The sequence below is a fragment of the Chaetura pelagica genome, unplaced genomic scaffold, assembly GCF_000747805.2.
Source record: "Chaetura pelagica isolate M959 unplaced genomic scaffold, ChaPel_1.0 scaffold244, whole genome shotgun sequence".
NCBI classification, from domain to species: Eukaryota; Metazoa; Chordata; class Aves; order Apodiformes; family Apodidae; genus Chaetura; species Chaetura pelagica.
Window position 1 is genome coordinate 3108594 of NW_009953719.1, and position 26460 is coordinate 3135053.

The 26460-nt window shown below is 38.3% G+C and overlaps 1 protein-coding gene across 1 annotated transcript in view; it reads right to left on the reverse strand.

Moving 5' to 3' along the window:
- Positions 1–23413, reverse strand: part of DSCAM (Down syndrome cell adhesion molecule) — a 393639-nt gene extending 370226 nt beyond the window's left edge. The window contains exons 1-2 of the mRNA XM_010000447.1: positions 23068–23413; positions 17682–17828 (exon numbers count right to left, since the gene is read on the reverse strand). Of these exons, the coding sequence (XP_009998749.1) occupies positions 17682–17828; positions 23068–23413 (493 nt within the window). The remainder of the gene's footprint in view (positions 1–17681; positions 17829–23067) is intronic.
- Between the last annotated feature and the right edge of the window lie 3047 nt (positions 23414–26460).

Below are 26460 nucleotides of genomic sequence, written 5' to 3' on the forward strand. Positions count from 1 at the left end.
TTCCCCATGCTCGCACAATGTCTCACTTCCCGTATGTGCAAAATGGAGATCTCACTCACTGAATTACTACTTATTCCATAAGAAGAAGCTTATATAGCAAAAGTGTAAAGTCTTATGTAAGAGATAAATACTATTAATTGTTCGCTGCAGTACAGCAATATTCTGACGCTCCTAATTCCTAGTCATAATTATCTGTTCTCTCCATAGTTTGCAAAGCGTATCCTCAAAGACATGAATAAAGAATGAGAATGCTGACTTGCTCCACTGTGACATGTTAATATCCTTTGAGCCATTGAAAGATGCTTGTGATTTATCAAAACAACATTTTTTTTTCCCAAATCCAACATTTTATACATCCAAGGAACTATATGCACGGGTGTCCAAGAGGGAAACAGAGGGGGACCAAGTACATCTTAGCTTTTTAAAGTAAGTGTTCTAAGATAACTTTACAGCCACCCTTTTAATTACGGCAGATCCAGTCTGCTTAATTTTTAGAAAAACTGAGTCATGCCCACTGCTGTTTTATGGGGGTCCAAGAGTGTAGGCATCTGAGACAGCTCACTCAACATGAAAGCAGCACCAGAGTTTGTGGCCCTGTAGCTATTCTGAAACTTGACAAAGGCCCAAGAAAAACAGACATGGGAGGTTACATTTTCACCAATGCAGGCCACTTCAGGGCCATGTTAGTTGTTGCTCTAATTGAGCAACAGCTGGTCCATTGCAGGGCTCTTCAGCCAGTTGGGTCTTCTATTGTTAGCACTGGCAAACCTCTTAATTGATGTTTAGACCATTGCTTTGCTCTCCATATTACAGAGGCATTTCCCAAAATTTAGCCAGATGCCCAGAGATGCAGGCTTCAAACAAACACATCAGCAAGAAATAAATTAAAAGGATTCTTTGAAACAACTTCATATTTATAGATTCAACTTCATCTAACACCAGAGTAAGAAAAGGTTATAGGGCAGGATAGCAGGAAGCAAGTAGCCAGCTGCAACAGAAGCTGACCCACAGCCAACTCTACCCACCTTTTCCACCCCTGCCTGTGGTTGTTAGAAGAAGTCTGGAGGGGCTGTGTCACATGTGAACACTCCTTCAAGGATGGTGCATTATTCCCAACACTGCAGAGTAAATGCCATGTTACCTTGCATAAATTATCCCTATATTCAAGTTTAATACTCCTTACATAGCCACCATCTTAGACAGTAAACTGGAATGCAAAACCTGTGTTTGATCATGTTCTAGGCCCATAAAGACAGAAGGCCATAAACTTTTCAAGGGTGAGGTCTTTGCAGTTGCTTCAGCTCCCTGTCTGCAAAGAGCCAGACTTTGCCTGAGTAAGCGAACATAAATGAAAAAACAGCTCTGCAGAACTTGTGACCACATGGTTTCTGCTCAGACTTCCTGGGCTCAACATTTCCAAAGGGCCAAACCTCCAGCATGCAGCTGAAGATGCCTTTTGGAGAACAAGTGGAGACACTCCTGTGTCCTTTAGGAAGGCTTTGGGAGTACATGTGCTTGAAGAAGTAGATAGTAGAGCAACAGTTGGAACCTGTTTTTATTGCATTTCTGGTTCTTGGTTTAAAGTGATCAATAGACAGAGCTTCACATGAGTATCTGGTACATTTCTTATACTTAATGATGTTAAACACCTTTTCCCCTAAATGCTAATGCCTGGCTAACTAGAGCCCTATGTATAGCAGTAATAGTGTTGCGAACTCTCTCTAAGTGACAGGGGTCATAATGACTAGAGGAAGATCAAACCAATATATTTTATCAGTTTGAGCCCTATTAATTAAATATATCAATTCAACAGAGCAGCAAGTAAAAAAGCTCTGAATCAGCTTTTTCAAGTGATTTAACACAGCTCATGACTCAATTGCTTAAGTCCATGCTGTTTAAACAATGCAATAATTTGAGGACATGTACTAGTTTCTGCATTTTTTAACTTAATTTTATTATTTTAGGATTTTTTTAATACATGCATGCTGGTCACTTTGGGTAAAAAGTTGCCAAAAATTGGGACAGAACCTCATGTTTCGCTACTCCTTTTCCATTCCGTGCTGGTTGGGGATGGCATCCTAAACGTCTTTGCCTAGGAATTCTAACACATGTGGAAGTAAAAGATTTTCCAAATAATTAAACCTAGAAAGCACAAACTGACACCATCAAGCAACAGTACAAGGCTACTAAAGTTCATCAAAAAGGAAATAATTAACAGAAAGCTCTCCTCAGCCCCTATCCAGCATTGCTCCCCATTGCCCCTCCCCCAGACACAACACACAAACACCGGGGAAGATGATTTGCATAACATAATGGTTTTGTCCCATTTTTCCCCTCCAGTTTTCAGTTACTGAATTAAACAGACCATGTGTGGAGTTTCTTCTTCCCACCCCTCCTTTACAAACCCTGTCTTCTCATTTGTAGACATTATGCTAATTATTTAAATTTCCTTAGTTAGGGGGTGTGAGGTGGAGGTGGTGTTACAACAAATACCCTTGTTTAAACTCAGACTTCTAAGCAAACAAAAAAAATTGAATGACATCGTGGGAGAGGAAAGAAAAAGGAAGCAGGGATTTGTGTTGTGTATTTTTTAAGTGTCAAAATGTGAAATGTTATACATGAAAGTTTTCAATTAAAAGTTTTTAACTGCAAAACAACTCTGAATCTCCTGCTCCTCTAAGCCCCTAACACTCATGGTTTGACCTCCTCCTTGATGGTTTGGAAGTAGAAAGAAACATTCTCTTTTCTTGTGGGAACAGATGGACACATTTAGACTGTGTCAGAGGCACCTGGTTATGCTGAGACCTCACCTAATCACTTTCTTCTCAGTGTTTTCCCAGTGCTTATCAGGTGACATTACAGAACACTAATGAGACAACTATTGCAGTGCAAGAAGCACAAAGTTGCTTTGTTTTTGCTGGCAGTCTATTGGCTTGTATCTTGTCTACACATTTTGCTACTGTTCCATTTTGAACTTGATTGCTTTATTCCTTGTTCTAAAAAGGCACCTTCCCATTCAGAATAAGTCAAACCACTTTTCCTTCCCCTGCTTTTCTAGTTTCCCTCTCCAGTCTGCTCACATGGTATACACTTATACAGCCAGTCCTTCCTAGATAACCTTTGCAGTTCCCATCCCTATTGACTTTAAAGCCAGTACATTTTCAATGACATAATAGATTGTTCATCATTTAAATTAAAATAATTGGCAGCCAACTTTCACCCAGTATTTATTTTTTATGGCCATCAATGAACTCCAGAAGGCAAGAATTCTGAACAGAAGCATTAAAAGATACTCCATAATACCTGTCAAGTAGGTAAAGAGATACAAGATAGAGTATTAGAGAGGGAAGGACCTAAATTATCCCCAAGATTAGAAACTTGATATGACATAGGGCATCAGTAAAGTACTTCCAAATCACATAACTAAAGTACCCAGACATGGGATCATGTATTTCAATGCTCCTAATTAATACACTGGATTGAATCCAGTACTGACTTGCCCCTGTGCTGCATCTGAGGTTAAAAATGCCTGTCCACTTAGCTTAGTAGATTTGCACTAGGGAAATGCAAAAAATAGCACTGATTTTATTTACAAAGAGAATCTCAGATAAATAGTGCAGTTTAACGGCTGCACACAATTTTTTTCTAAACTCTGACACATTCAAAGAAAGTGTCCTATCTGGATGTTATGGAGGAATTTGTTAGCACCCTTACCTTAGTTACACCAGAATAGTCACTGCTCCTTTTTCCAAAACAGGTATTCAGGGAGGACAGTGAAAAATAAGCAGTACATCAAAAAAAACACTTCTAAGATTGATAACAGAACCAAGCAATTAACAAAAAGTCATGCAACTTTTTTAACCTATGAAATAATTTTCCTGTAAAAATACATGAGTAGGTTTCACAAAATTTTCACTCTGAAATGAAAACAGGAAAATATTTCATTTTGAAGATATTGTAAAGGAAAGGTTGTGGCTTTTTCTGCACCCCTGCAGACTTCTAGTTCTTCATTTGTTTTGCCTGAAACATGACTTTTGCAATAGAAAAACATAATTTTTATTCACCACAAGTACACATTTTTCTTAATAAAGTAATTGACAGAAAATATGCCCAAATAACTCAGATACACCTCAAATTCCACAGGTCTCCTGTAAAGGACATCAATTATAAGAGACAGAAAAAAATATTTGAGACAGAAAGAAGGAAGATATTCTCTTTTCTAAAAGCATTTAATTTTTATTTATTAAAATCACAGAAAGTGTTTGTTTGCTTGTGAGAATTTTAGGGCATTTACATTTATGGTCCTATGTTTCTGTGGTTTCCTTATAATGATCTATTATTAGATATCAGAGAAATCTGATAGATTAGATATCAGTGAGAAAATAAATCTAAATGAAAGTGACACAGCAAAGGCAAAACAGTTAATCATCTTTTAGCTTACTACAATTATAAGCAATGCTTTCCAAACCTGTCTCTCTCACTGAGTTTCACTTTTTACATTCTCACACAGGGAGCCCCAGTCCAAGACAGTAAGAACTCCATAAACAGAAATCTGAAGCACTGACTACATGCAGTATTTGGTTTTCTAATGAGGATATTAAATATTCTTTCCAAATTATCAAGGATTCCTAAACCGTCTTCACAATTCTATGACTTTTCCCATTCCAGTACTTAGGAAGAAACAGAAAGCATGGATCCAAGTAAAGGAGTTTTAGGAGATCCTGTCTGAGTGTTTGCAGAAACTAGAACAGAGGAAAACTTGAAGCTTCTGTGTTTTCCATAGTTCACCTATGGAAAATGAGAGTAAAGGTTTTCCTGATTTTCTACAGGGCTCGAAATACCCAATCTCTTTAGCACTTAAACAAAACAAACATCAGCTCTAGAAAGGGTTATGAATAACCATTGATAAGGATGCAAAGAATTACTATCAATAAATAGAGCTCATGCAAGAATGGAAAAAACACGTGAAAAAGAAGGAAAACAAAATCCAGTGAATAGCTTATTTTTCTTAAATCCCCTTTGAAAATGCACACAGCATCTCACAAAATCTGTTTGGACCACTAACATTTAGAGGGGTTCTCTTTCTCACTCATTCTATAAAAGAGCTGAATGGATGCCGTGGCACAGCATGCGCTCTCCCATCACTTCTTATTTAGTGCTTCCCAGCCCTGAAACTGCTTTTTCAGCAAGCCACAAATGTCCGCTTTGAAAAGATCAGTTTTGCTTCTCTTGTCCTAACTGAATTTTTCCAAGAAAATCCATGTCTTACTTGTTTTTAGCAAAAAATATTTCAATATATCTAGCACAATTATTAATTCAAAAAACATATAAGCAGAACAAAAAGGATTATGCAGATGATTAATCCCTTTATTTCTCTGGATTCTTCCATAAGACTTCTGCATTTAAATGCTATACAATGTTAACATTTCTTTTTTGCACTATTTTCTTTCTCCGAACCTCTCACCTCACATCAGCAGCTGCTTTCATATTTTATTATAATTCAAAATGAATTGCAAAACATTTCAGATGAATAAATTATACTCTCAAAATATTTTAAATTATGCTGCACATACATGTAAAAATCGTTAAGCTTGTTAAAACTCTTGCACTCTCATGAAATTTCAATTCAATAATTTATATTACATAAATGTTTTGCTTTCAGAACACAGTATAATGAGTATTTCTTTGTATAGAATATATCTATATAGTGTTTGTTTTTTTTAAAATCTGCATACTATTTTGTATATGTAAGGGATCAGTTTTACTTACAGTATTGGTGTATATTTCCATATAGTGATTTTTAGCATTTCAGTTGATGCCATTTTTTATTTTCATCTTAAAAATACTTTTTCATTTTTAAGCAAATGCCTTTCTTGTAAGTATTTTGTGAAAAGCAGTTACAAGTTAGGAGAGAAAACGGAGTACATGGCAAGATTCACAGTCCTCAGTACAGACAAAACACAGGCACAAAACAAATGCAAGTCTAAAAACAATAGAGATTTGAGGGGTTTCTCCATCATTATTACTCAGGTATTGCATGGAGAATCAGCTACAATCAGCTGGGTTATGTCTCTTTAAGTGATAAAACCTGGGTTTACTGAGTAATGGTATTTAACTTGACACAGTTGGGCAGGACAAAAGGAAGGCAGTAAAAAATTCTCTGCCCCTAGAAATTATATAGCCTATTTGTCCTCCTCTTAGTTTAAAAATAAAAAAATCAGTTCCACAGCTGAACCCAAAAGTATTATCTGAGTGTGTCAAGAATTTCATTCCTTTTTTTTAATGGAGAAGACAGAAAAAAAAATTTCCTTAGGCATGCAATTGAAAAACAAGAGTGCTGTGTGTCAGCTCTGTTTTCCCTGCTGGAATACATAATCCCTGAACAGAGCCTGCCCTGACCTTCCACAAGTAGCAGGGCAATTGTTCTCAGGGATTTTATGAATATCACTATCTATCTGAAAAGAAAGCCATGGATAAAAGAAGGAAATGAATTTGAATTTGTAGTGAAAGTGAACAACGGGTACTGGGCTGTTCCCCAACTGGAAGAAAGCCAGACTGGATCCCCAGGCACAGAGCCAAGGAGACATCCTTGATGTGGTGCATGACCAAGTTCTGCCACTGGAGAGTTAAGCTGGACACAGACAAGAGACCTCTGCATCATCTACAGAGCAGACAAAGATTTAAAGACTCTGGGGCATTAATTTTACTAGCCGTCCTCACTATGAGACCCAGAAGTGGGGCAGCAGTAAAACACTCAAGTTTTGCATGGAGAAGCTATACAGAACAATCCCTCCAGGGCACTACAATGAAGGATAAATCCTTCTGAGGAGGAAAGAATGAAACCAAAGCATGGAGCTGAAAACACAAAAATATACACAGGATGCATCTCTGAATTCATAATTCCTCACAGTCCTCTCAAGCATGTCCCTAGTGTCAAACTGCTCCCCCTTGAGCTGCCCTTTTGGTTCTCCATGATTGCATCCCATTGCTGCCCAGCTTCAGAGAGCAGCTAGCAATGTGTATTGACCACAGCTGCCTGCAAAGCAGAGGTGAGCACCAGCCCAGCAAGGGGGTTCTAGCTGAGGTTGGGTGGGTTTATCCCTGCCCAGGTGAGGGCTCATCCCCCAGCTGCCCCGCTGCAGGAGGGCTCGGCAACGACGGCTGCTCACCTGAGATGTCAGCAGCGCAGGCATGAATTTTTAACTCCTCTGTTCACCGAAGCAGCAGATGCTTTCAGTCCGATTCACTGCACAAGATGTGCAATCTTAGTTGTATGTGGAGGCAAAATTCCTGTATTAATTCATATTGAGCGTGCACAAAAGCGAATGAGAAATGCGGCAGTGCGGAGAGAGAGGAGAAGGATTTCTGTGATCCATATTGAACTAGTTACTTTCAAATGAACTATGAGTATTCTATAATGGTATCTGAATAAACACAGAGCCATTCAGGTGGCAGTAGGGGAAAGAAAACTTGCAGGTGTAGAAAAGAAAAGGACATAATGAGGTGGGAAAGAATAAGTTGCCATAGATCTATACCTACATCCTTCATTTCATGCACCCATAATTCTCTCTGGCAGCTGCATGATTAATTCAAAGATTTATTGATTTATTTTTTTCTTGCTCAATCCTGCTGACCTGCTTTTGTTGACAGGTCTGTGTGGATCACACTCCTCTGCCAATTGAAGGCATGGCATCCTGTCCGTCTCTACGGCCTGCAGTAAGCATTTCTACACATTCAACATGAAAAGTGTTTGACTGCATGGTAAAAACATACAGAGCTCATTTCAAACCAAACAAATGTGCTAACAAACCAGTAGGCCATTTCTGCCATGAAAATTACCTGTAACGGCAATTGTAATGCAATTTTAATGATGGGAAAAAAATCACATCTGAACAGTTCAATCTTTCCTCTCCTGTACTCTCACTTTTATCAGAAATTCAGTAGCTTCAAGTTTTCTAGCAAAACCATTCTCGAAACAGCGGCTGTTTACAACAAAAAATGTTTAGCCTTTTACATCCACCACCTTTTGCAGCTGGAGAGAGCACCTGCCCCTGTGTCACCTCAGTACAGTTACACAGCTTGAGCTCACCTACCAGATCACAGGTTTTAAAAACTCATTTGATTCAAACTAAAAGATCACCTAGCCTCCATTGTTACATGCTATTAAAATGCGCCTTCACTGTTTAGCAACCCAGGTGAACCAACAGAAATACAACACGGATGTCACAGCAAAAGAAATGAAGCTCTACTAGACAGGGGCTTCCAATTCTTTCTAATGAGTCGTTCTTCTAATGAGCCTTTCAATTAAAATTGGACTCTCAACAGGGAGGACAAACTAAATGAGCATCTCTGTGGCCATCTACATGTGTGAATTTACCTACTTGATAGCACTGTACTCCAGAATTATGTTTTAGCTGGTATCAGTTACCTGGTACAACACAACACTGGAAAATACTGTTGCTGTTTCTTCCAGAGGTCATCTGTAGGTATAGCCTTGATGTATTAAAAATAACAAAAAAAATCACTGCTGGTAGTGGTTTTGACATTCTACCCCTCTCAGCATGCAGCTAAACCATGTACACAGGCAAAAGCTGTACGGTATAAAGCATTCTGGGCAGTAAGGCACGCTCTCATTAAAATGAATCTCATGCATCAATTTTGTCCCTTCATATCAAAACTGTCAGAGCTCATTGGCTGTTTGCTCAAGTTAGACAGGGTTTTGATGGAAAACCTCAAGCATACAGTGCTTAATGTGGTCAGCTACTTATCCATTGCCATTCAGGAAGGTGACAAGATCACAAGCCACTAACAGAGCAGATTTACAAAGAAGAAAACAATGCTACAATCATGATTTCAAAAAGCAAAAATAAAAATAAATAATAAACATAAAACAAAACCCAGCACATTAATTCACCCAGATATGTTCCTACTCCTAGCCCTTTGATACCAAATCTGCACTGAGCCTTGCTGTGCACTGAACCCCAAAATACTGCATATAAAGCAATAAAAGTATTGCTTTAAAAATTCAATTCAAGAAAAATAATATGAACCAAACACTGCCTGAAGAACTGTAAACAAAGAGGAAAGAAAAAAATAGAAAAATTTTGAGTGAACACCTGTGAAGGTTAGCAGTCAGTCAGCTCTTATTTCACCTTTAATAAAGATCCGGTAAACATTAAGTTAATTAAAATGCAGGCCGTATTTATTTTAAGGTTTTACAAATCCCAGAGAGAATTAATATTACAGGAACTGAAGAGACTAAAATAAGATGACCAGATGACAGAATGGGATTGTGGGAAACTCTTTTCTTCCTCACTTAAGTCTAAACAAAATGCCTTTTAAGCCAGCCAAGTCCTTCTGCTGATTATTCTCAGCTAACGGACTAAAACAGACTTGCTACTCAAGGACAACTGAACCCAAAACAATAGATGTGGTACAGGACAGAAAGGATGGGTGACAAGTCATACATTGCCCCTGATAGTCACCACCCTAACTTGGATGCTCATTGGCTCTGGACAGTGACACTGACTGGACAGGTGTGTCACGGGGGTATAAAAGGCAATGAGTGCCTGCCTGCCCCGGATTGAGCCTGAGCCTCAGCGCTGAGTGTGCTGGGGTCCTGAGCCCTGGGGTCGGGGCCGGAGCCCTCTCCTCGTGTTGCTGCCGGTTGAGGGGAAAACAGCGGCCGCTGCACCCGCTGCTGAGAGCCGCCCCTCCGGTACCACGGACCTGCCGTCCTGCCTGGCGAGATGAGGCCACTGACCAACGCTGCTGCTGGGAGCGGAGCTGTCGGGGACCAGACCGAGGGTAACATCACACACACACACACACACACACTCCTCTCATACTTGCACACACAGCGCGACCTCTCAAGGACGACTGATGTCGCGATTCCTCCCTCCTTCCTTTGGTCCTCAACCCTCTCCTGAAGAAAACACCTCAAAAGCACAGTACCTCAGAGAGAACGCCTCAAAATCACAGTACCTTTTGCATTACCTCCCCAAAGGACACATTCCTAGTGCATATATAGCCATTTACCTTTATATTTTCCCTAAACATCATCCCTCGGTTTGTGCTAACCCTGAATAAACCAGTTAGTTTGTAAACTAAACATCGGTTTCAGTATCAATTTGTGAGTGTGGTGGGGGTGCATTCTACCTACCACCCTAAAATACGGTCCCGCAGTGGCTGTTCTTCTGTGAGAGGTGAGAGCCACATGTGACCCCTTGGTGTTATTCAAAAACCCCTCCACATCAGGGGAGGAAGTCGCAAAAGCACCTGAAAGCCAATAGCCCCCCAGTATCGGCTCACGACACGGATTCACCTCAGGAGAATGAAAAATATTTCAAGTGCATCTGGAGAGAAAATAACGTGACACAGATATTTCCAGTGAGGGGCTAACTGTGCCACTGAATTCAACCATGCTGAAAGAAACCTCTTCATGACTGGCACCATCAATAACAAGGTGGTAAAACAGAAAAGCTAGGGCATCCATCTGGGTAATGGTCCAACAGATCCTCAGGCCCATAGAGAGATATGATAGGTGCCTATATATGTATAGGCATGTGTATGTATAAATATGTAAGTGTACCTAGATAGACTCACATTCATGGACACAGAGAGGAAAAGAGAGAGAAAGGTATATATATCAAAAAAACCAACGACAACAACAAACAGACAAAAAAACAAAACCACTCAAATATTTGAAGTCTTAACACAGAAAGCAGAGTTACAACCTCTCTCTCTTTAATTCACAAGACTGCAAGAAGCAATTCTGAAGAAGGCTTGAATCCAATCAAATTTTCATGCTCTTTAATGGTGTAAGTAGACAGAAAAAAATGAAAGGGTTAAAAAAAAAGCAGAGAAAGCAGATGGGGGGGGGGGCAGTCTGGTTTGTTGTTTGGGTTTTTTTTTGTTTTAAGAGGAGTAGAAGACTCCACCTGATGGAAATGAAGGGCTACCCAAAACAGAGCAGAAGCAGAGTAGAAAAAAAAATTACTATATACTTGTCTTTTACACGTTTTCTTCCTGAAAACACAGAAATACTGCCACTATTTGTGAACCCCATGAGCATTACAAAGGCTGGATGTAGTGAGACCAAGCAAATTTGGTTTTCTCCTCTTTGAACACCAAGACATCTGACTCATATATATTTTCCTCCCCTGCCTCTCCCAAACAGCCATCAATGTTCTATGCCCTCAGAGTAGCCAGAATGTCCAGTCACACTGAGGAAAATCTGCAAATTCCCTTCACAAGTCAACAGCAGTCCCCCATTTCACATGCATGCTTCTCTGTGCCGATTAAATTATTAGAAAGCACTCCTTTGCCTGCAGTTGTATCGCTCACTTTTCCTCTATGCTATCGCAATATTATTCTTCGACATGTGGATCAGATGCTTTCCATCTTCATCCCTCAAAGTCACTCTAAACACCTGCCTCCTGCAAAACTGTTGAAATCCTTGCATCTAATCCTATCAATCCTGCAGCCATATTTTTAGAATAATTTCCCTAATCAAAATACTTCAGTGTAATGGAGCAAGAAGCAAACATGGAGCATAAACTGAGAGTAGCCAGCGGAGACCTGCACCTATGAATAGTTATAAGTACATTGCCTTGCTCAGTTACAATTTTAGTTTGCAATGAGTCAAAGGAGAATGTGAAAAATGTTTGCACAAGGAGAAACTGCTCAGGTTTTACCATTTTCCCCTCATAGGATATTAAGACAATCTTGTCTTAAAGAACAGCGCTCTAGGGAAAAATGCAGATAACTAGACATTTCTTAAATAATGTAGTAAATTACTTTTTCCTTGGTCCCTTAAGAAAATAATCTTGTTAAAGAGAAAGTGAGGAAGCAGTATATTGTCTTCAGAGATTGGCAAATGCACTTCACACTTAGAAAACATGTTACTGTAACGGCAAAACTACAGTCTGACCTGAGCATTGCCAAATGCTACTCATATCAGTCTGTTGAATGCTTGCTGGTTGGCAACCATGATTAAGGCCTCATATCAAACCAAACAAGAAAGATCACAGTGCACCTCTATGAGACACACTCTCAGTCAAATGGGTGGACTTAATTCCTGTGATGATCAGCAATAATCTAATTCTGAACACAGGACACTGCACACAGGACCATTCTCCATAAAGAGAGAGATTTTTTATTATTTTTTTTTCTCCACTATGTACAAAACTCATGGCTGAAAAAAACAGTGATCTCTCTGCGTAAACTGAACCACTGCTGTAATCTCCAAACCCCAGCACAGACAAAAACTGCAGTGCTGTATTTTAGATGCCACCACGTGATATCTACTGGCAAACATGGACTGCTTACTGTCAACTGCAGCAGTTCAGAAAAGCCCTTTGTGCAGAAACAGATCCAAAAGCCCCTGAGCCTTCTGAAGACAAGACTTGAGGAACCCTGTGTAAATAAATAATGTGGTTCATTACATCAAATGTAGGTCATTTTACATCAGTGACACTCTCAAGCTGTGGTCCAGTGTGCCTAATTTCTGGCCGACAAAAAGTATGCTGTCTGGAGGGCTCAGCTGTCATCTGCACATCAACCACAGCCCTTCAGGGAACTGCATTCTGCTCATGCTTACACACCTTTCCCTCAGAGCTCCTACTCTTTCGGAGCAGATTTAAATATGCCATTGTGCACAGTCGTTATTATCTGTCTCTTTCCTTTTCTACCTATTTTAAGCAGTCACACTGTATGTATAAATCAGACAGATTCTTGCGTGGTATGTCATTAGACAGAAAAATGGGAATTCATAAAGGTCAGGGCATGAACCTATTCATGATCCTGCTCTTGGCACTGAGCTATTCAGATACATGGAAAAACTCAAAATCCCCTGTAGTTATTAGCATCAGGACAGGAGGCATTCGTAACAGTAGTACAATACGTAGTGGCAGACAAATTTAATTCTGCAGCCTTGCTCTTTGTTTCCATCTGGTCTTCATTCTCTTTTCTGTCTCTTTGCTGATCCCTTACACTGACCTTTATTTTTAATAATCCCTTTCTGCCCTCCTTCCTGTCTAACCACACCCATCCTTTGCACTCTCCAGGCCTAATTAACACCTGAACTGACTGTGCTCTTTGCTTTCACAAAGGCAGAACAGAATCAGCAGTTACTTTGTCTTTACCTTCCTTTCAAGTCCAGCTTTACTGTTCTGCACATGAAGAAGAAATCCTGTGAGCCTAGCACCAGTCTCTAGTCTCACTTGCCATCACTCAATAACAGCAGAAGCACTGTGGCACTTTTTCTACACTATCATTCCTTGTTTTTATGGCTGCTGTTACAAAACCGTACCTTGCTGCACTCTTTTGTCCTGCAGTGCCTGGGCTGTTCTCAGTGGTTAAAAGGTCAACACAAAGTTGATTCCCAAAGTCTCTCTCTTTGGGAAAGGTTTGTGAAAGAAAGAAGTAAGGAGGAAAGGAAACCTGACCTTTGAGCTAGCTGTATGCAGCTATCAGTTATACAGCATTAGAGGATTATTTAAGCTTTTATATTTAGTGTCACCTAATGAAAATGCCAAAGAGCTGGTTACTGATACAAACAGAAAACTGCACATCATTATACTACTTACTATAATTTAAATTAATTTCAGACTCAGTTTCAAGTCAATTGACTATGTAATTCTGAAAAAAAAAAAAAAAAAAGGATCTTCAGAAGAGATCCTGAAATTACAGCTGTAGAGCCTGGTACAGCAGTAACCTGCACCTGTGAGTTCCTTGAGGCTTCTCAGAGTCACCATTGGTCATTTTATTTTGCTAACATCTTAGAGATCATTAGGCAAGACACACACCACTGGAAAGCTTGATTGCTTTCACTAGATGACACAGACGGGCAAATAAGATAGACTTTATGTATTTATAGCAGATTGACAACTGCAGAGTTCTGTGGCTATCCTTGTCTATCATGAGAGTCTGTAACACAGCTGTACCAAGTGGAGATGGATAAATACTTTATCTAACAATTATTATTCAAAATAGACCTTTGTAGTACAAAAAATTTATGTGTATTTGTTGTTGGAAGTTGGTGTTTTTTCTATTTGAATAGATTAGTACAAATAATTGGTTTTGTCTTGCTTTAAATATCTTTTTCCTGCTACCTTGGCTCCTAGAGAACACTCTAAAAAAGCTTTTTGGCCTCAGATTTCCTGTCACATTAAAAGAAAAGGTGCAGCAGCAAAACCTCAATTATTTGGCTGTTCCCCTGATAGACAGACAAGCACAAGTGCATCATTTTAGTCCACAGCTGTCCTTGCACATGGAAGTTTCAGAGAATTCAGAAATTCTGGCTCCAAATGCAGGCACCTTCCCCTTTATTTAATAAACAGTGGGTCTGACCTATCTGGACACTGCTCAGAAATGCTCTAGCGTTATGTCTTAGTAGGTTTCAACTCCCAATTACTTTACAGTAACCTAGAGGCATAACATAAAATTGCAGGGAGGAAACAGAAGATGCTTTTTCCCAGCTACATTTATTACAATGGACATCATTGTGTTCTCTGAGAACTACCTATACAGATAAAAGCAGGTATGTCCAGGATAGTATCAGTACCCTGTTGCAAAAAAATCTCACCACTTTGTCAAGGAATACACCTCTTAAATACTCTTTCTAAAAGCTAGATATATTTATATTTTAAAAACACTTCTTTGTTCTTTAAAATGTTGTTTACATAAAAAGAGAACTGGTATCTGTGACAGTAAGTAACAGCTGAAATAAAGGATTCTGGTTCACCTGCAGATGTCTCTCTCTTAGTAGTCAGGATGGGACTACAGATAGACAGCAATATGGAATATTTTTTCTAAATTGCACTTGGAAGTATTGCATTGGGGTTTAAGCCCTCCAGGAGGAAAATTAAAAATAAGCTTCTCTGTTGAACTACTCACATGAAATTTCTCCCCTGTCATAGGGGTTCTCCCATCCTCTTCTGTAAGGTGCAACATTCTTGGGCTACTTGTGTCTTCTCTTTAAAACTGAAACATCATCTCAGTGACAATGCTCTTTTCTTTATCTTTTTCCTCTCACTCTGCCCCTCCCTTTTTTTTCTTTTCTTTTTCTCAAGTAAACACAACCTGGTTTTCCCACAAAAGCTTTGTCCACCTCAAACCATGATAATCAGCATTCTAACAGTGTATATCTTTCTTATTCTTGCTCTTTCACAGTAGAATTTTGCACTCCAGATGTTTCTGATTTTTGCTGATGTTAATGAATAACCAATAAATCAGTTACATTAAGAAACAAGAACAAAACAAATCAGAAATTGATAATTTCCCATATTAAATGGTGAGATAAAAAGCACATCAATTAATCTGGTCTACCACACAGAAAAATACCACAATATGTTAGCAGTGGTTGTACAAGCAAGTGCATGCATTTCCTCAGAATATTGATCATTCATGGAAAACAGCTCAATAGTCGTGTTATGTCTTGCATCCCATTCATCAGCACTGGCATTCTCAGAGACAGGCTTGATCAATATCTACCATTTGAGTTCATGGCTAGATTATTGCAAAATTTATTATGGGTAAAACTCAAAGCAATTGTTTTATGAAACACGTGTGGGTTCTGGTTTTTAAATGCTCTCACTATTAAGCTGCAGTTAAAGGAGTATAAATGGTGAGCAAACAAATCTTGCATTCACTGTGGTTAAACTGGAGCAATGTTTCCTGCCTTTTGCCTTTGCATGACAGATAGCATCAAACTATAACTTAACCTGTGATTTAATATCTGAAACTAAATCTTTTCTGTGATGTGATCCAATATGATAAACAGATTTTTTAATAGCATCCATTTTAATGAATTATGTTTTATTCAATTTAGATTTCCACGTGATTAATTAGGGGATTGTGAGATTACTAGAAATTGGCTTTTAAGTGTGTAAATTTGTAATAGACTTTTAACTACTGTAGTCTAGTTGATCGTAGTCAGAAGCTGCTTCAAGGGCAAAAAAAGTTATTGTCAAATGTTATTACAGACTTTTATCTTCCAAAAATTTGGGGTTAAAATCCATTTAGACTAACCAGAATAAAATTATCGTAAAATAGCAGCTATGATGGTCTGCAGAAACACCATACTTTCTTCCCTAAAGAAGGAGTTACAGAGACGTGTGTGACCTACTCCTGATTCCAAAGTGAAGGGCAGGATTGAGCCACTCAAAAATATCTCACAGGTACTAGGTGGTAATGCTCAAGTCATAAAAATCAGATTGAGAGCACACATCCTAGACTGACAGAGAAAATAAACATGTTTTCTTATAATAAAGAATTAATAAACTTTAAGAAAAAAATAGAATAGTTCATCTTCTAGGTATACATGTTCTTTTCTTCCAGCCAATGCTCACATGCATCATGTAGTAGCCTGTTTCAAAATGAAGCACATTAAATATCCATCCTACAATTCAGATACTACAGACCTCTTAAGGAAACACACTCTGCCTCGGTTGCCCAATGACAAAAAAAAAATACACTATCTCAAAGTCCAAGAACACAACGGAGAAGCGGATTTACCAAGCTTAAACAGTGCACCAGTAGTATAGGACAACTGATCATTACATGGTACTTAAATATCTACCAAACCTTTACAATCCTATTTGAAATGTATTTTTAAAAAATAGAACATGCTTATATAAGGAATAAATGAAACACAGATAAATAAAATATATAATATAAATAATATAGAAACACAGGTATTTCCATCAATGCCTCATTCATCAGAAAGGAAATATTATTAATATACTGAGGAGAAGTACAAAAACATTTCCACACACTGTAGGATCATAAACACAAACACATTCCTAAATATCATCTGCAGCAACATTCAACTCAAACTATTTTTTTCCATTCTGCGTTACCCTGGAACAATATATTTCAAAATTCTGCATACATAAATCATTTGTATGTCTAACAATAGTTGCACTGTGTGTAATATATAATTTAGATATGTACCATACTGAAAATATTCCCATATATACTTTCTCCCATTAATTTCCAACAATGTTTATGCTTTAAAATGTTATATACTCTCTGCTTGAATTCCCTGTACTTTCTCAACAATGCCTCACATTTCCTCACTTTGTCAGTAAATAGATTAATGCATATAACTGCTTTAGAATAGATTGTTTCAATTCAATGTGTTCAGCTTACAGCACAGTTTACAGTGTGCTTAAGCCTCCAGTGTTATCTATGAAGATATTTGCGATTAATATGTTATGAAACTATAAATATTGATTACATACTTCATTTAAACATAACCAAACAAATTTAGACTGGGGATTTCTTCTAACCCATGAGCCATGAGTAACATTACTACTGAAAAACCACACCCCAACACATGTTTTATGACACTCAAATTTCTCTGGCACATAAGCGTGTCTTATCAAAGTTAAAATGTGAACCCATTGCCACAGCACCAGAAAGCTGATTTTATGTCTGGTATAAAACAAAAAACATGTTATTTCCCCCTCAAGCATGCCAGAAAAAAGCAGGCTGTCTAAAATCTTCATGTCACAGACAGTCACAGGGATGCAGCAATGCTAATGTGAAATACGTTACTGGAAGGATGACAAACCATTCAGCTATAATTGACTGAAAGTAAACATCAGGCATTTGGGGGAAAAATCAGGAACCAGAGCTGCCATTGCCAATTGGAAAAGAAAGCCAAGCCAGCCTACCTGAGACAAGCGAGACTGTGTCTTTCTCCCATGAGACAACAGTGATGTATGCCTCCACAGAGGAGGGGATAATGCACTTGAACACTGCTACATTGCCTCTCATGGCTTTCTGGTCCTCCACACGGACAGTATAGGGTTCCCGTAAAACTGAAAATAGAAGGAGAGGTTTCATTTAACAAGCCATAATCACACATCCCAGCCACTTACTTGGTTAGCCTCACAAAGTTCCTCACAAAGGTTGTGAATTGTTTTGTCTCAGCAAATGACACAGTTCAGCAAGGGTGATTGCAAATTAGCATGAAAGCTTTCAGATACTTTTTTTTTTTTTCCCCTCAAAATCTGCATTTCACCATATTTCTGTGTTCTTCCCCTACCTAATTCTGAGGAGAAAGACTTTTGTAAGAACTGCATGCTTATATGGGTAAATGATGTTATGTCTTCTGTTACTTGTCTACTTTCTCATGCCACATTTCCCATCACAAGTTGTTTTCTGCTCTACCAACAGGTACAAAGTACATGTAAGTACTGTGTGCAAATGAGACATCCAGAGGGCAGAAGAGAAGGTCAGTGTCATTTAGGATTTTGAAGAAGTGAGAACCGAAGGAGAAAATCAATGGAGGTGACAGCCAGAGAAAAAGCAAGGTGTCTCAAAACCACAAAGAAGTGGGAGTAGGTAAGAGCTACATTCAATTGACCAGCACTGAAAGAAACAGGTTAATGATAAGAAAACAGAAACTATGATTCTGAGTTGTATTAAAAAACAGCATGTGGGCACTTAAATCCAGATATGATTTGTCTAGTATCTGGAATAATTAATCTAACGGACAAAGAGAAAAAAGAACTGGATAAATCCTTCACACCACACTAATATTGCTGGGATTAAATGAAATTTAATTGGGGAAGAGAAGGGAAAGAAGGAAAATTCTGGCACTGAAAAAGTTCAATGAAGAATGAGGGGTGAAAAATGCTGTGAGCAACAGTAAATAGGGAAGGTGGCAGAGCAGAGAAGAAAGAGGTGTCTTCTACAAGAAGTACAAAGATGAGATAGGAAGGACAAACACTCCACGGGACCATAAGGTCAAGGTACAAAAAAAGAAATCACCACAGAAAACATAGTTATATATCTTGAGGTGACAAAGTCATGTTTATTGAAGTGACAAACAGTTTCAATGAAAATAGGCATGAAGGCAGTGGAAAATTACATGTGTGTCTGAGGCATGTATGTGCCTGAGGGTAAAACCTATAGGGAAGAACAACCTCAGAACAGCAGTGTAACCAAGTCAGCAATGCTGAACTGCCACATTACAGTGACATTTTTTGCCTACATATCCTGCCCACAAACATATACCAAGCTCTACAAATTACATTTAACCACATTGATTCTAGACTGGAGTCAGTAAATCCTGAGCAGTTTACAAAATTATTTCTATATACCAGGAGCACTGTAATTTCTAAATGTCAGCTTCACTTACAGTGTATTTCAAGAAAAAAAGGCAGAGCATTGAAGTGTAACTGTAATTTTCATAAATGCAAACAGCATCAAATTTTGAGGTCCAGTGCTACCAGTGCAAAAAGGAAGATTTAAGTTCTTTATCCCAACAAGACTGTAGCAATAAAACAGCTAGGAACTCTAAGCAAAAGTAAATAAATATAATTATAGCTTTAAAAAAATCAAACTAAATCTCTATTCTATTACAAGATAGGTACCAGCAGGTTTTTTTTAAAGTCAACAATATTTTTAATAAAAGGTTAAGTTTCTTAACCCTGTTATAAGTGCTGAACTAATACTATAAGCACCTTTAATGCAGTGACTGTACAACACCGGCTGCCTTGTGATGAAGTATCCCCCCTAATCTTGTTCTACACTGGAGAGAATGGCACATAGATCATCTTAATGAGGCTGACTTTTCTCTAATGCTCACGCTCCAACCATTATTTACAGAGAAGATTTGTTTAGCAGCAACATCCTAAACGACTGCTAAAGGTGTTTGTATTTTTCTCAGAACAGTTGGCCATTTTGAAAATCTTCCCAGTTGATCATTTCAGTAAAAGCAAACACAAAAACCATATGTGGGGCACAAAAGCTGGAAAGAAGTTTATTCATTTCCTTGCTTAAAAAGCTTACATTATTGTGATCTCAGAGGCCCCTCAGTTATTTTCAGATCATAGTTTTGCCACTTCCCAAGAACAACTTGCTGATTTTTATTTTCTATAAAACCCAAAACCCAGAGCCATGAATTTATATGAGAATGTCATCCTTTGCTAAAAAGACATATTCTTCCCTGCCATGACGGCACTGGAAAGCTGGAAGATGAAAAGGAGATATACACCTTTACTCCTGTGTGGGACTGACCTCAAAGAAGACTGGGTTTGGGTGTCTAGGTGTGGGGATTATGTTTTTGGGGGGATCAGGGAAGTGTGTAGCATTATATGAAAAATTGCATGCAAAATGACAATTACAATAATCTGTAAACTGGAACCATTATATCTGCCACCCATGTTCTTGGGGAAGCAGGTAAATGAGTTTCAGATTTTCTCAAGCTGCCTGTGAGAATAAGCAGAGGTTGATTAGTCTTTGCATGACTGTGCTATGATTGGATGCTCCACCAGTTGCTTCTATGCTTCTAGGAACAAGCAAGTTGTATTCCTATGAAATCAAATTGCTGTTGGAGGGCAGTGGAAAGAGGAGATGGAGAAGAAAAGCAAATAGAAAAGGCCTCCCAAAAAATCTATACACAGGTTTCACACAAACAGAAATATAATTGAAAGCAACACACAAAGTAAGTTTATCACTTCTTATTTGAGGAAGTTTGTAACTTCATATTTTGACAACCACAGGGTTTCTCATCTGAATGTAAAATATATTTACTTACGCTTCAGAAGACTATAATAAATTATATTTTCCTATGATTGGGGGATTACGCAAGCCTTTGGAAAAGATAATCTCTAAAATCTCCTGCCACCAGTCACAATGACAGCTCTGACACACGATATCACTTCTTATGAAAGAAGGGGACTCTCAGATTAACTGAGATATTGAATCTGTCCTGGTTTGAGATGACCAAGCGAAAAACTGCCTACAGCCATACTGACCTGAGACCACACTTGCTGCTGGTGGTGTGTGACTGTGTGAGGAGGGGGCAGCTCTGCCTTGGGGAGAAGAGGATGGGTCAGCTGATCCACATATACTGAGCACCATGGGAAGGAACACTGTGATTGGTCTAACATGGCTTCTAAGAGCCCTCTTTTCTGGGTGCTGGGCTGGTGTTTTCATCATTCTCCCCTCTGCTGCTCCTGTGTACTGTTTTCTTGCCAGAGAAGAACATTGCTCGTTAAGACAGATCACCTTCTCCTGCCTCCTGAAGTAGGACTGGCTCAGCTAGTCCAGTGCTGTTGCAGACTATTCCTGGGACCTGGACTCAGGCCCCCCCCATCTAGTGTTGAATATCCAGTTTGGGACTTTTCTGGTCAGAAATTAATTACCAACTGAGAAGTGCAGGTTCCATATTTATATATTTGTAATTTACTGTTATTATTATCATTATTATTACTACTCATTAAACCTCTCCTAGTTTTGTTTGGGTTTTTTCCAACCTAAAAACCTCTCTCTCTTATTCCCCTTTTTATCTTCCCCTGGCAAGGAAGTGGGGGAAAAACAGAGAGCATTAATCATCTGGTTATTGGCTACAACTGTGACAGAGTATTGAGAAATTAATGGATCACGGTAAAAGGCTACAAATTAAAGGAAAAAGGGGTAAAAAACTTGTTTCTGACTTGGCCAAAAAGAGCTGTTAGCTTATGAGTCAAGCAGCTACATCCACTTACTGCAAAACCTTTTTTTTTCAGGCCATTTGTCCATTTGTGATGGTTATTTCTCAGGCAGAGGAGGAAGACTTCTTTTGGGGTTTTCTGGATAAATGGGGCAATGCTGGGCAATGGACATACATGCATCCCATAATCCATATTATATGCTTTTACAACTAAATGAGGACCAGTTCAGAGCCTTAGCTAAAAACATTGCAAGTTTTACTTTCCTCTACATCATCATATTAGTTTATCTAAGAAACTGAAAAAAACAGAAACTAATACTGGAAAAAATGGTGGCCAAAAGCTGCTCAAAATTGAGGTTCATTAACAAATCTACAAAAGACAAAAAGTACGATGTTCTTTCTAAATACAATTATGCCAGACAACTTGTCCACAAATCCTCTGAAGTAAAACCAAAAGCACAAAACAAGAACGAAGTTCCGAACATCAAGTTGGTTACTATGTATTTTTATGAATCTTTGGTTTTCAAGCTTTTTTTAATTTGTGGACAGCTAAACGTTTTCAGAATCATAGACCTATAGAGAAACTCCACATATGTGTTACATTTGAACTTGCTTCTACTAGTCATCTCTTGAGCAAAAAACCCCACTTTTCCAGATTCAAATTTTAATGACACATAAAATAAATAGAAACCTGCTTTTATTCCTGCCTTCTAATTGTCTTTAAAGCTACAGATCTCTGAATGTTAATTTATCATTAAGAAGAAAATACGTCTTCTTTGAAAAGAGTCACAGACAGATCCATTTGCTAAATGTTCACAGTCTTCCCTCTGTAACTCCTGTGAAGGCGTATCTCCAAAGGAAAGATACTTCTGAGAAAAGACTAGCATAGCTCCACTGGCAACAAAGAGGTTATGAGGATTTGCATTAGCCAAGGGTCAGCTCCCAGATTAGCTTTATTTGTTTGTTTGAATATTTCAGTTAACTGAAGTGGGTAGACAAAACCTTCAAAAACTATACAATCATGTTTATGTATGGTAACAAAATGTTGATCTCACTCTGATTCTCTACTGGCTGACTCAGTCTGCACACAGTCAGTATAGAAAACAGATGCAAAGCCATTATGCTCATTTGCATTTTTTAGCTTAATCAGAAAACACTGTGTATGGACCTACATCAGTTGCTGAATTTTTGCTCAGGACACAAGTTCCTCTCTCAAAACAAAGCAGAACTGAACATAAGTAAGTAAGAAGGGATGTGATTAAGCAAGCATTCTCTTTTCTTCCCTGTACAAAATCTGAAGACTGCATCTTTTTTTCACAGCTCTTTAATGAGTAAGCATGGTCTGATTAACGATTTAATTATCAGTTAATTTTTCCTTATGCTTTGCAGAAGCTCAACTGGTTATGATCTGTGGAAAACTAACTTTTCACCATCAAAAAATTAATATCAGAGAGGAAGGAGAACAATCCTCTATTTTACTTAATATTGTAATGAGTTCAGAGGTTACACTTCTGACTGATCTCCTTTAGTTCACAGCTGCTCCTACTTTTTGTCATAAACCCCCAATTTTCCTCCCTCCTCAAGCCCATTTGAACCCAATAAAAGACTGTACTTACCGGCCTTAATGTGAACATCCTGACTTCTGATTTTCCCTGAAGGATTTTCAGCTGTGCAATAGTAAGTGTTATCATGGATTAAGTTATTAAAGCTTGAAGGAGGGAAAGGGAAAATTTGGAGAGTGCCATTGGGGTGGACGTGGCGGATCCCTGGGACATCGTAGATCTCCTCGCCCGTAGCTAGGTACCATCTGAGCGTCACAGGGGGGATCCCTGCTGCTGGACAGGGTACCAAGGTCCCTGTGGTGCTAGCAAACACTACCTCTTGCAGAGATGCATTGACAAAATATAGACTGGCGTGTAGATCTTCACTGAAAACTGTAAGGAAAAAAAAAAGAGAAGACATCTTGAAAACCTAAGAATTTTCAGCTACACACCAAATTATTTGACTGTTACTTGCCACAAAATCAAATGCAATGCCTAGGGAAGGTAATCAAAACACCTGAATCCTAATGCAAGCCCTAATAAATTTTTGCTCATTTTAGAAGAAAACAATTTAAACACGCTAAGTGGTTTACATCCAAAAGTAAAATTATAAATCCCTTTCTTTGTAATGTAAACTGAAACACATCTGATCAATTTTACATTTGCTTATTTGAGCATTCTTTGTAAGGCAAGAAAAATCCAGCAATAATCTACTTTCATCAAATTTCTAGCAACTTAATTTTTGCCTGGAACACAGGCAGTTTCTTTTAGCATTTATAAATTTGTTTTTACAGTCTTCCCATGGCAAAATTATTTATAAAGCAATTAAAAAAACCTGAGCAAACAATGAAAAAAATCCCCAGAATTCCCTAATAATAATACATTCCTATTATTAATAATAATACCATTTAATAAATGCATTACAAGATTTGGTCAAGTCTTTCTAACAAAGACCTATAAACCTATGAACAAAACACTTATGGTGATCTTGGTTCTGCCATTCATGTGACCATAGTCCCCCTCCCAACCATAATCCACAGGTTCTGTAACACCAAAAAGGGCATGTATTGGTCAAAGCACAAGATTAGCCCTCATTGTTCTGAACACTTCTGCCATGTGCTATTCAGCTATTAACCAGAGGCCTTCAAGGCTCCAGGTGGCTTGATCATTTCATCCAAACTACCTTCCTAGCCCTCTCTGCTGATGCAGAAGGCAGGATTTTTGTTTTCCAAATGGGAAGAGACACTACCAATACCACCATTCTGCTGCACGTTTGAATATACTGTTCACTTGTAAAAACTTGCCAGTTTTGCTTGACACAAAGAATACACTATATCTTGAATTCAGTACATTCTGACATGGTTTTCTAAAGCAAGTCTGGTAAGGAGAAAGTTTTTGAAAAGATGACCAAAAAGCATCAGGCTCGAGGCATTAATGAGACGGATTTCAAGGTTATCCTTCATTTGCACAAGACAAATGCTATTGTCCTGCAGAAATAACCTGAAATACCAATGCTAAGTCAAGAAGTACCTTGTCTACCTCTGCCACTTAATTTTATGGTAGGTTGGAGCACAAAATGGAGTATTTTTTCCTTCTCCCTTTTGACATCTTGAGGAGGTATAAGGTGGGAAGATAATTCTCTTCTATGTTTCATCTTGGTATTGACCATCAAGGGAGACCACCTCAAAAGAGAGTGGAACTGGCTCTGGGAATTCCCAGAAAGAAAAAAGTAAGAGAGACCCTCCTAAAGCAATAGGGAAATATATCTGGCATGTGGGAAACAGCCAGATAAATGGACATCATTGAGCAGGATGAAAGGTACTCAGAGTTTCAAAAGGAAGACATTGCAAGCACTGGAGCTGACAAGTCCCTGCATATAGATGAAACAGGTGCTAGAACGGAATAAAGTCCCTTGCAAGATTAGTTGGCTCAGCCCTAGGAGAAACTTGGGTATCTGGAAAGCAAAAATAGGCATAATAGGAATAACCAGAGGGAGAAGCAGGACTGAATAAGATGGTGCCACTTTTACATAATCACATTTCTAATTATAGTCATACTTTGCAGCAGAGAACAGTATTGTTGGTAACATAATAGAGAACTAAAAAAAATAATAAAATTTGGCATTGTTCATCTGCTGTACAAGCTATTCTCTACAAATACAAGTGAAACAATCAACAGAGCATTTTAATTTCCATTGGCCAACTAGACATTCACATAGAAGTAATAAATACAGTTCACATTTGCCAACTTCTATTATGCTATGCTGCTTCTTAACAGACATTCATGTAAAAAGGGTAGATTTGCTGGCTGAGAATAAAGAGGTGAATACCAAATTGCAAATGCCATAAAAATAGAGAATATCAGGAACTGTGTTTGACACTTCCATAGAATCTAGCTTTCTAATCAAAATGCAGCACAGCTGAACTAGAGACTCATACTAGTGGCATATAACAATGAATTCTTTCAGCTGCTTTGTATCCCCTGTAGAAGCTTTCACTATTTTTGACAAACTTTCCATCCATCAGCCTATACAATAGTGTTTCACTTTAAAACAGCATCTGGCACACATTCATCTTAATGGCAGACACAAACACACCAAGATCTCTGGAAAATAGTTGCAGTGCTATGATACACACAGATACACACATTGACAATCCAGATGCGTTTAGTGGTGGAAAAAAATGTATAAGATACTTGAATACATTCAACAACAAAAATGGGATTTAAGAATCTTTTATTAAAAAGATATTTCTCTGAAACGTTCCATAGGAAGAAAGTAATTAGCTGAATAACAGAACAAGTGATATATCAAAACCTAATTGAAACTGAGACAAGTCAAAAACGATATGTAATTATGTTACTTAATGGTAAAATATGATCCAAGTAAACACTCTATTTTACAATAAGCAGAAGCAAGCTTAGACTAAAAGCTGCAAGGTAGAGTGGCAGGGAAAACTGATGAAAGTTCTAAATATAAAAATGCCTAAATGCTGTTCTGAAAACAAGGCTTTTAAAGTATTTTATCTCCAGAACTATGGCTAAAATTGTGAGGGCCCAAGCATATAGGCACAGACCTGCCCCCTCATCTTGCTTTGCAGGAATGGACCTCTACAATGTCTCTAAGCCAGAACTGAAATGGCTTGCAGTTGAGTCTGACTACACTTGGCCTGGACAAAGATGACATCAGCGTATTCAAAGAGATGACATCAGTCCAAGGGAAGGAAGGTCAAAGATTCCTGCTCCAGCTGGAACAAGAAGGTGACAGACTGCAACTACAGACACTTCAAGGCAATGTGTGGTTAAAGAAGCACATAACAGTTTATCAGATCAATAGATGTAAGACAAGAGACACTTCTTGAATCTCAGGTTAAATAGACACCATTATCTTACTCATACAACAAGAATAGGAGGAGAGGAAAAAAGGGGAAAAAAATGTTTTTGCAATTTAGTCAAAATTCCTTAGACTCA